The 12,182-nt window shown below is 38.9% G+C and overlaps 1 protein-coding gene across 5 annotated transcripts in view; it reads right to left on the reverse strand.

The window, feature by feature from the left end:
- Nucleotides 1-1,362: 1,362 nt before the first annotated feature.
- The window catches only part of FARSB (phenylalanyl-tRNA synthetase subunit beta), a 228,268-nt gene continuing 217,448 nt past the window's right edge, over nucleotides 1,363-12,182 (reverse strand). For all 5 annotated transcript variants that reach the window (XM_055109142.2, XM_003818673.6, XM_034955263.3 and 2 more), the window contains one exon: nucleotides 1,363-1,702. In XM_055109142.2, the coding sequence (XP_054965117.1) occupies nucleotides 1,551-1,702 (152 nt within the window). In that variant the 3' untranslated portion in view covers nucleotides 1,363-1,550. The remainder of the gene's footprint in view (nucleotides 1,703-12,182) is intronic.

Below are 12,182 nucleotides of genomic sequence, written 5' to 3' on the forward strand. Positions count from 1 at the left end.
TTTAAAATGTTGTAAGGATCTGCTTATAACAGAGCTATGAAGGGTCAGCTGGAAGTGTATGTGTTCACAAATCTTACAGAGTTAGACACTGCTGCCCCAATTCAAGGTTGTAATATGGTCGGGTTTTCTCCTAGTAGTAGACTCAGCAAAAGATCCATAAACATAATTCTTATTTCACTATCTTTGTTAGCTACTTCTTTTTTTTTTTTTTTTTTTTTTTGTAGACAGAATCTCACTCTGTCACCCAGGCTGGAGGGCAGTGGCACAATCTGGGATCACTGCAACGTCCACCTCCTGGTTCAAGAGATTTTCCTGACTCAGCCTCCCAGGTAGCTGGGACTGCAGGCCCACACCACCATGCCTGGCTAATTTTTATATTTTTAGTGGAGATGGCATTTCATCATGTTGGTCAGGCTGATCTCGAACTATTGGCCTCAAGTGATCTGCCCACCTCAGCCTCCCAAAGTGCTAGGATTACAGGCATGAGCCACAGCGCACCCGGCCTTTGTTAGCTATTTCTACTGGGACTTTAAAGTATTATATTTTATCATATTTCTTATTACTTCAATAGTACCTGGGAACTTGTCTCAAACATGAGACCCGGCTTTTTTCCAGAGATGGTACCTACTGGAGAATTCTAGATTGAAGTAAGAAAGGAAATTAGGATATAAAACAAGGAGGATTGGCTGAAGCTTAGCTTCAGAAAAAGAGAGGTCTAATATCTCCCTGGGACAAGAGAGAAACTAGTAGCTCAATTAAGTATTTAAAACCATGATTTTATAACTGACTGATTGCAGTAACATGTATGGCCTATGGCAAAAATAAGCTTCTCATTGTTTCCTAATGTTCATACTGCATTGATATCAATACTTGTCCATTTTAACTCTTACAGCAGAACAGATCTTTGTTGCATGTACTCTATCTTAGAGTATCACAGATAGAGTAAAAAATACCTATGCACCCTCACATATTTTGAATCCTTGTATTACAGATTTTTCTTTCACTTTAAACTGACCTCAGAAGCTGTAATTGTTGGACCATAATTGATTCTTAAACGTTTTCTAAAAATATTGTTATTTTAGTGTTTCTCAATGATGAATACATGTCAAATGTAGAAAATCAAAGCTAAACCCCTCAGTTATCTCGAACTCATGCAACATGAATTCTCATCGATTATCTTGTTTTATCAATAAGGAAAGAAACGGGATCTTGTTACGCAGGAGGAATCCGTTCCAATGTGATGTTCTGATGTCTGAGGAGCACGTCTGCCTTTCAGAACAGATCCTGCACTCTGCTAGTGCATTTCTCCAGCACTCCACGGGGCTTTTACCCAACAATGCAGCTTCACACACAGACACCACATTCGTATATGGCACAAGCTGGCCTAATATGCAGGGAAAGGGTGGTCTCTACCCACACAGCCAGACAGTGCTTTCTACTTTATTAAACATCAAAGCCCAAATAGATGTTCCCTGTGGAGGAGGACTTAAGGACACTAGGGGAGGAGAAAGGGACACCTGGGAAGAGAATCACACCACAGAGACCAATCTTCACAAAAAGGGTCCAATATTGATTTCTAGGGAGGAGCAGGGCATGGTCAGCTCAAATTTGGTGATAACGTCAGGATGAAGGACCCCAAGCTTCCCGACGCTTTGACCCCTGGCAAAGATCTCTGCACATCGCCCGGGGAAGAAAGCAGGCCCTGAAAAAGAGAAAGTGAGAGAAAAATCAATGTTTCTTCTGGCAAAATGTCAATAGACATTTAACACTAAAAGCCCACTAGTCTACTTTAAAAATAACTATTCTTTAAACCACTGGCTATGAAAAGAGAACGCTTCCTCATACTTTCTAGTATTTAAAAGAAGGATTTGCTATCAAGAAACTCTTGCAAGGAAAAAATCTGGGGCAAATATGAAAATAAGGGCCCTGTATTTTTGGTAACAGGGGCCCGAGCAGGAAGGATGAAATCATGGAGGCTGCTGAAGGTCCACAATCAGAAGTCCTAGGGGAACTCTGCCTGCACTTGGAACTGGTCCTAAAAAGGCCAAAAGGAAAAAAATGAAACATAAAACTGATGAACTTAATGGGAAGAACCTTTTTTCAAACAGGTTTTTCCATAGCAACGCTCACTGGATAAGACATCGACACTGAATTCATTTGCTCTGTACAACTCTTCCTCACTCTTTCTCACCTTATTACATAAAGAAACTGGAGCCGCAGTGTCATAGGCCGGCTACTGGGGGAACCACACCTCTGATGACAGGCCATGCTACCAGAAGGCAACCCACATTCCCATCTGAAAAGAGCTTTCTAAGCAGTTCTGGAGCATCTACTGTAAAACCACAGCAAAGGCCAGCCTAACACAAGTCTGGGTTGATGCCTCATTTACTTCAAGACAGGCAGAAAGTTCTCTTTATCTGGGTGCCAATGCACTGATACAGCTTACCAAGGCAGTAACAGTTCTTGAGATTTACAGAGCTAAAAATGAACATATGGGCCCACTCCATATTCATGAAATTACCAGTGCCACAGTAAATTATCAGTGTTCTGTACTCTTCTGAAGTTTACAAATATGCTGACTCACTGCTCTCACCACCAACTTGAAAAGCGATCAGGCCTGCAGCTCCTGACCGATTCAACAGAAACACTTACTGGCATAAACTATAAACACCCATGCAGAGCTGGGCCACAGTGTCCAGCCTGCCACTTCAGAGTGAGTGCATTATTGATAAAGAGTAAACTGCTGAGTCTCTACTAATGGTTCCAAGGTCAGCATGCTTAGGAAATACAGAATCAGGTTGGAGGGGAGGGGAACCGGCTACTGTCAAGTTAGTACCACAGAGACAAAGGACAATTACATATATTTCTTGACCAGCAGAGAAGGATCTTTGTTTATATTTCTGGGGAAAGAGCTGGAAAATATTCTAAATTGTCATTCTTAAGTAAACCCAAAGCAACAGAGGTGAAATATTAAGGTGGCCTCTTTTTCACATCTCTCCAAACTAAACAATTCTGCCTCACTGTCTTTTAAAGCAAGAATTTCAGTGACTGCATTTAACTATCTGGCTCTGCACACTAATCCACACTTGGGGTGAGGGATAGGGAGGGAAACCAAATAAAACAATGCAGAAACCAAACCCAACTAATATTATAGAGCCTTAGTTTCATATTCATATTCATATTCATATTCATATGAATATTACTAAATCTGATAAAGATGGCACATTTTAATTCTATCAAAATAAATGTCTAACTTAAAAGACAAAACTCTCCTCCCCTCGACTCCCCAAAGGAGAAGAAAAATCTTCAAATGACATGTAAGTGAAGATTATATAAGGTGTTGATGGTAAGCAATATAATCAAGAACTGCAGAACTGGAAGGACTGCTGGGAATTATTTATCCCAGCACCCCAGCACCCCTATACAGAGCTAGACTTGAATACAACCACACTACCTGAAAAAAAGACACCAGCTTGCTGTGGTTTTTATGAACTTTTATCTTATTAATAGATTCAAGGGGTACGTGTTCAAGTTTGTTACCTGGGTATATTGTGTGATGCTGATGTTTGACACCAGTCTATTTTTAAGGGACACTCAGAAAGGCAATGTTCAGGATCTTCCCTGATAACTTTACTGTGTTTAAGAATCCTCATTGTACCAAAATCCATCCTTTCATCTATCTTCAATTCCAATTTGATTGGTTTCATTTTTACAAGCATAAAACCAAACTATTTTGGAATCTAAGCCAGATGTGCTAGTTCTAACAATGTTAGCAAAATAAAGCCTAAGAGATAAGAGCTTAGAATTTTTACTTCATAAAACAACTTTTCGAATCAGCACTTTTTTTTTTAGCAAAATTCAGTTATATTCTTCTTCAGTTGCCAGATCTACCTCTCTCCAGAAGTTTGGATCAAACTTTGCTTTAGCTCATTAATCAGTTAGGTACTTGATCAGACAAAAAATATTTGTGTCACTAAGTATAATTTTCCCTCTTTCCAAAGAAAAGCAAAAAAGAACTAAAATTCATATTATGCTTATTTAAAACATATCTAAGCATATGAGTATTCTACATAACATAAATATCAAAAGCTCTCACCTGTCACCTGGGCACATAGACCCATCCAGGCCACTGCAGCATCTCAAACTGCTCTGGGGTCAGAAGGCCTTCACAGTGGTCCAGTGGAGCTGACAGCACAGACAGGAGCCTGCTGCCCTCTTGTCCAATACTAATCATCCTCCCTACCAACTCACACGTAAAAAGGAAGCATGCTGCCCTATCATCCAATACAAATTATCCTTCCCTACCAACCCACATGTAAAAATGAAGCCCAGTCATAAGATTCCTGTATAAACTCGACTTTGCTGAAACTGCACACTTTATATCTGACCTTGTGAAAAATGAAAAAATGGCAAGTTAAAATTGTCATCACAGGTTAAACACTTCTTGTGATTTTCTTATCGACTCCTCTTTTCAGCAAGGTTAAGGTTCTGTCCTCCTCATACACAAATTAAGTGGTACGCACATAAAAGCTCCTTCAAGTTGTCTATTGGTACAACAGAGAGAACCTAAAAAAGGTGCCACTTGACAGATATTACATGTAAACTAGAAATACTGAAGGAAAATATAACGTTACTAAAACAGAAGTATTTCGTAGTGCTTTTGAAAACCTTTAAGGTTCAAACCAAACTTTGCAGGCAGAAGGGAATTGCTTCAAAGGACAGAAGAGAGAATAACTACTTCACTGAGAAAACAAGGGAGATATAGCTGACTTGGGCAACCATTAGGCCCTAGAGTTCAAAGATGAGAGCATCTGTCTCCACTGTTGGCAGAAAGGGGGTAGTTGAGCACAATAACTCTGGTAGATTAATGTGATCATAGTGCTCTAGCTAGGACTAATGCGCCGTAAAGCAGAGTATTTCCAGAAATAAAAACAGTCACATTGAAATGGAACAAAATATGAGTCTAGGCTTGTGAAAAATCAGACCTGGGTGGTAGCCAAAGGCTAACCTTATAGCATCAACAAACAAAAACATATTTTTAGAGAAAGAGCAGCATGCTGTGTCTAGAAACATAAAGTTGCCATTTCAAAGAAAATGGCATTGCTTTGTGAAATGGGAATTCTAAAATTCAAATTCTATAAAGTACATTAGTTTTCTCTTACTGATGTTTCAAGATGTGTAGTATTACAATTTTCAATCTAAGCCCAAAATGCTCCCCAGCAAAAAGCCTCCGAGCCCGCTTTTCTACCTACTTCCATATACTGGTTAAACTCTCAGCTTTGCTGCTATCACAGTAAACGGCTTCCAACATAAAACAGATGTGGGGGAAATAGTGTTCTCTGTTGAAATACATGTGAAAGTCTGGACAAAAGAAACATCAGGTAAGCACAAAAAAGAATTCAATTTCCAAAACTTAGTGGGGTGTTAGTAAGTCCCTTAATTAAAGCCTTTGTAGCATCTCCTAGAGGTCTGTAATTGTCTCTGTGCTCAGACGGCAGGACCACTCTGAGGACCTTGGGGGTAATTCCTGGGCCTGTAATCCAGCACAGCACCCAGGCTTTAGCACATTTTCTGGCTAATTGACCATCAAAGAGTTTGTAAGCTCCCTCTCTTGCTCATTGCTAAACACTTTTCACAGTTTCTTTTTGCCTCATCTTTTTTTTTTTTTTTTAAGAGAAATATTATAGGCCCAAAGTTTGGATAAGCTTTACACGTAGAGTCATTCCTATAATTTTAGGGAGCATCGGAAGTAGAAGCTTAAGGAGGTAACTGAGCAGACCCCCTAATCTGAAAACATTAGAAGGTGTTATCAAGCACCTTCTTAATCAGGGTCTTAATTCCTGATCTTAATCCCCCTGCCACTGGCTATATTCGACTCATTCATTTGGTATTTTATTTAGCCCATCTGTAAAAAGTCATCTACTCATACAATTTTATTTTTCCTTTTTTTTTTACATTACTAATACATGATGTGAGGCTCGAACCCACATATTGTACTGCTTGCAATCTGATACTTAACCACCCAAAATTTCTGCAATAAAGAGATAAGAACAAAATATAAAGCGGGGGGCAGGGAACACTGGAAAAGGAATGTCCCTATGTCACATATGTCATAGCAAACAACAGAAACTATCATCATGAGTTTTAACTATACATAAGTCTCCAACTTCAGGGATGAACTAAAAAAATACAAAATTATATAGATATTGTAAGCCACTGGGCCAACTGAATGTACTGTAAATATGTTCTAAGTGACTAATTATGTACTATGGAGTGAAGGGAGGAATAATCATTTCACAGGCTGATTCGGGGGCTGGCATCTACCCAAGCCCTTCTCCTCCCAGAAAAGGGGAAAAAAACATCTCCAGTGTTCCATACTGGGGTGAAATTGACAGGGTGGGTGACAAGGCAAAGTGTGGAATGAGACTGGAACCATAATTTCCTACAGAGGAGGAACTTCCTCCTGGTTTCCCACTAGTTTTCTGAGAATGCAGTAACAGGAATTGTAGGACTCTGCTGCCAGCTCATCAACATCACCTTCCTTTTCTAAACAATGTTGATTTAAAGGAAGAGACAGCATATAGAGGCTATAAAATGAAACACACACTTATCCCACGTGAGCATGATGTCATTCTTAAAGGTGGCTGTTCTCAAAGTTTTAGAACCAGCAGTTTTTTGAGGGCACCGATGGGCTACAACAAGGGGAGAGAACTCAAGGGGGAAAACGGTACAATGTAGGTAAGACATTAGAGCTTATAAAAGGAAAGAAAAAGGTTTAGGAATATGAGGAGGAAAAAAAATCACTATTAAGATATGAAACACACAAACATTTTTTCAGATCCTAGTACACTCAGTTGGGAGAAAATGTCTCTGCAAAGACCATTTAATTTGTAAGTGGAGACTGAATAATTTCCAACTGGTAATATAAAACACCTATTTTCCCCTGATGTATACAATTCTTCACCTTGCATTTGAAGTGAAATATTTATGGTACCTAAAGTCTGTAAAGAGAGGGGACCTAATCCCTTGAGTTTAATGGCCATCTTTCATCCCTTTCTGAAGATCAAAAGAAAGAAAACCCTCTCACACAACTTTACAGTGCTAATCCCAACACACCTGCAGACACCATTAACTCTTAAAGTGAAGGCAACTGGATGTGAGGGAACTGGTACCTACTTAACCCCACAGCATGGAACTCAGGGAGCCCATGACGCAGCAACATTCCATCAACACAGGGCAGGGCATACTATTACAAATCCGGACAGCATCCTGTAGGACCTTATGCTTCAAAAGAAATCAGCAAAACCCACACTACCTAGTCCTCTAAGTGATGGAGAAATGTCTTCAATAAACAACCATCTTTTAACAATTACCACAATCTCCTTGTGACTAAATATTTAGAATCGTAACTCCAAAATTTCCCGGTCTTAATTTGTGTAGAGAAATTTATCATTTATCATTTATTCCTGTGGTTTTTACTTTTTAACATTTCTTATGAAACATTTAGTTAATTAGGGCAAATACGAAATGATTAAATAGAAAATGCTCGGGAAACGCTGAGATCTATTTTAAAGTCTAATCTTAACTATGTGTCTCTCATGCACACATGCATACCCATATTTTAAAACCTAAAGGAGGTCAGGAATGTTGGAAGAGCTTCAAGATGACCCAGCTAATTGTAACTTTAAATCACTCTCGAACTGTGTAAAACCAAAGGATTTTTACCTCTAGGTTAAAAAGTACCCTCACTGTCAGTCTGTTTTGAAAACTTCTGTTCTTAAATAATGCCATCATCCTATATTTGTCTGACACCCATATCATTTTCCCCCAAAATTTTCACATTTCTTCAATATGTATAGAATATATTTAGAATAACAACTTCAAAAATAAAAGAAATCACTCTGCCTTCTTGGGCCAACAAATGGTTCTTTACTCAGTCTTTCACCTGACAAAAATCTTTAAGGGGATTATTTCTCAAACCAAAAGGAATAATTTATTACTTCCTCCACAAGTACAGTGAAATAATTAAAAAGAGACTGTGGTAGGGCTAATTAAGGAAAGAATGGAAATGTCGACTATATGAGATTGTATCCAAATTTCACAATTAGTTAACTTATTCAATTGAGACCTTTAGCTAACTTAGTGCAAACATAACTTTAAACATGTAATTTTGATAGCTGTTTTAGTTTCAGAGTAAGATTTCAGGTGACAAGTAGGGCATGTAAAAGAAAAAGGAGGCCGGGCACGGTGGCTCACGCCTGTAATCCCAGCACTGTGGGAGGCCAACGCGGGAAGATCACGAGGTCAGGAGATCGAGACCATCCTGGCCAACATGGTGAAACCCCGTCTCTACTAAAAATACAAAAAAATTAGCTGGGGCCGGGCACAGTAGCTCATGCCTGTAATCCCAGCACTTTGGGAGGCCAAGGCAGGCGGATCATGAGGTCAGGAGATCGAGACCATCCTGGCTAACACGGTGAAACCCCCTCTCTACTAAAAAATACAAAAAAAAAATAGCCAGGCGTGACGGTGGGCGCCTGTAGTCCCAGCTACTCGGGAGGCTGAGACAAAAGAATTGCTTGAACCCGGGAGGGGGAGGTTGCAGTAAGCTGAGATCTCACCACTGCACTCCAGCCTGGGTGATAGAGTGAGACTCCATCTCAAAAACAAAGAAAAGAAAAATGAAAGAATAATGAAATTGCAAAAACATGGCACCTCGCCTTCTATTCACTCATTCCCAGTGCAGCCCTGGCCAAGCCCTTTGTGGGACAGACAAGTTACAGATGGGAAAAAGTGAAGCACAAGGAGATTAGGAGGCTTGCCCTAGGCAAGCAATATTAGAGGCTGGAGAGTAAGCAAAAGGTGAAGAAGGGCCGTGGAATCAGCTCCTCTGTGTGTGGCCCATAGGCACATAAGGCCTAAAGCAGAATGTTTTTAAGCTTTTGGTCAAGCTGTCCATTTCGTGTTTACAAACTTCTTCTGGTTTACAATTAAATAAACAAACAAAACTTAAGAGAAAATAAGAAAGACTGACAGTTCATCATCTTCCACCTTAGGACATACCCAAGTAGGGTCTGTAATATTAATACAGCACAATACTGACAAAACCTAGAGCCTTCCATGGAAAACAGAACTATTTATTTTTTAAATCCCATATAACACAGGTACTTGTATGAATAAATTTCAGATTCTTGAAACAAAGCTGGAATTATTTCAGCAGACAAGTACCACAGGGACACCATCTACAAAGGCAAAGAAAAAGAGCTGAAATGTTAGAACTTGTGGCAGAAACTCCTTCTGAATTTAAACTCCTGCAAACTCTTAAAACTGGAAATGACCTTGGAAGCAATCCTGTCCATTTCCTTCACTTAATATACGAAAAAAAATAGATACTAGACAGGTTAAGAAAACAGGTAGGAGCAGAATTGAGATCAGAACTCAGGTTTTCCTGAAACCCAGTCTGTAGCTCATCCAACGTTGCTTTTCTGAAGACAGATAGACCTAAGATCTACTCCAAGTTTACTCTGAGGAGATTTACACATTCCAAAATGCTTTCACAAATTCTTGCAACTGCCTCCCCTGACAACTCTAGGGTGTTGATGGGATAGATATCGTCATTGCCATTTTACAGATGAAGAAACTGGCGTGAAGGAATTAAGTCTTTAATCACATGGATTAGTGACAGAACGACTTGCCACAACACTCAGTGTTATACGGACTCTATCACAGTTGATTAGCATGCATCCTAAGGTTTTACAAACAACATATTCATTACATATAAGTAAATATTATATACATGAATATTATACATAATAAATATTATATATAATGAATTAATGTCTATTCCATCTTGGGAACTGCTTTTTCAAGTGAGTTTGTATTCACGTGTCTAAAGACATTTTAATCACATTCCATTATATTTATATGTCATAGCTTGTCAACTTATTCTTTAAGTATTTAATCCTGAAGTTGTTTCCTATTATTCATTAGTATAAATAAGGCTTCTGTAAGCATAGAGTCTTTCTTGGATTACTTCCCTTTTCTAAAAGTAGTACTAAAGATGAGGCATAGTGGTGTACACCTGCAATCCTAGTGCTTTGGGAGGCTGAGGCAGGAAGGTGGCTTGAGACCAGGTGTTCAAAACTAGCCTGGGCAACATAGTGAGACAACATCTCAAAAAAGAAAAATAGTACTACATAGGTAAAAAGAAAATGAATCATTGTATAGCTCCTTATATAGCAAAATGTTAAACAATGCACTTCTAGTAGTGGTACTAGCAACAAACCACAAATAGAAGATTATACTGATCTCATCTTGTACAATACCAATAAAAAACTTTCTCCTGCATAACACAACTACTGCCTTTAAAAAAAAATTCCACTGGTAGGAAAAAAAAATGCCCCAAATCAACCTAGGAAAATAATTCCAAGAGGAAACCTTTTTTCAGAGAATGCAATTCACAAACTAAGGGACTTTAGGGATTATGAGAGTGACTAGAAACCTTTATCTCCTGAAAGGTGAGCGACAAAATATAGTGACTCGGAAGGGGGAAAATGAGGGTTCTGGTTCTTGGAAGGGGAGAAGTAGAGGAAAGTACAACTATAACACAAAAAACCCTACAAGACAGGAAGGGCCAGGGGGTCTTGAGACATTTTACTTGGCCTCATAAGACCCTCAGCAAGAAGATCACATTCCTGACCCACAGCCCACATGAGCCAACAGGTGCTCAGATGTATTTCCAAGGTTGCCCAAGTCACCCAAATGAATGACAGCATTCATTTCTCAAAAAGCCCAAGGTTAGGCCACAGCTATTCAACCCCAGTGTAAAACAAAATAATTGGTCAAAGTAAAAACCACAACTGAGACCTCAGTAAAGTTAACGGGCCTCCTATCATTTTTATGAAGGTATTGGGAATACTTTAAATGAATGTCAATCTGTTGGATTTCTGCAATGATGTAATATATATATAGAAGAGTAATTTAAGCTAAAAAGCAGAAAGGAGTCTCTCAAAAAAGGAATAATATGGGAGAGAAGAAATGTGCTGACAGATGAATGAAACTGGAGAAGACAGATCTCTAATGGATGTTCTGTTATGTTTCTGCATCCCCACTGCCCCAAAAGTCCATAGTAAAAGAAACATTTCCAATTTTTAAACAAAGCAGACTATGGATTAACATATTTTTAAAAATCAGAGCAAGCATTTAGTTATTAAAGGTTTCTAGATCTTTCTTGTTAGAAATAAATACAGGAAATGTCAAAAAAGTGGTTTTTCAACAATTTTCTAATTTCCTAGATAAACCATAATAGATATGCTATTAGCTTCTGAGCAGTTGGAGTCAAAAGACAGTTGACAAACTGAAAAAATAGCATATGTATATCACGAAGGGTTGACAGCCACACTACATAGAAGGTTCCTAAAACTAGAGAATATTGACAAACCTAAAGAAATAAGGAAGAAGACAGGTGGATCACAGAAAAGGAAATAAAAATGTCCTTGTAAACATGTAAATATGTTACACTTGCTCACGGCAAGGGAAATTCAATTAAAACTACAGTGAGACACCATTTCCCATCTGAAAGACTGGCAAAGACAAGAAGTCTGGTGACCATGGCTGTGGAGAAATAAGTCCTCTCAAGTGTTGCTGCAGTGTTTGTACAACGTTGGAACTAGAAATCCTATGGAGGGGTGTTTGGCAGTGTCTAGTGAAAATAGGAATTTATTTACTTTGTGCCAGTGATCCCATACTTCTAGGAATCTGTCCCAGAGATACAGTGGCATTACCAAATAACACATGCACAAGACTATTCTCTGTAACACAATCTGTAATAGCAAAAGATTGGAAACAACTCAATGTTAATCAACAGCAAATTAGTTGATTACACTGTGGAACTCCATAAAATGAAGTACCCCAGAGAAGTCAAAAGGAAGGAGGAAGATCTCTATATGCTGCTACAGAATCATCTCCAATGTAGGCTGTCAGGTAAAACAAAGAAAGGTACAGAACAGTGTGTAAAGTATCAGCCCCTCAGCTGAAAGAGTGGAAGAGAATATGAACACACACACGCAGTTGTGTGCACACATACATCAGAAGGATAAACTGAAAACTAATAAAAATCATAACCTATAGAGGCAGGGAGGGAACGGTGTGGAAGCCAGAGTTCTCTCTACGTCCCTTATTTA

The sequence above is a fragment of the Pan paniscus genome, chromosome 13 (genome assembly GCF_029289425.2).
Source record: "Pan paniscus chromosome 13, NHGRI_mPanPan1-v2.0_pri, whole genome shotgun sequence".
In the NCBI taxonomy this organism is placed as follows: Eukaryota; Metazoa; Chordata; class Mammalia; order Primates; family Hominidae; genus Pan; species Pan paniscus.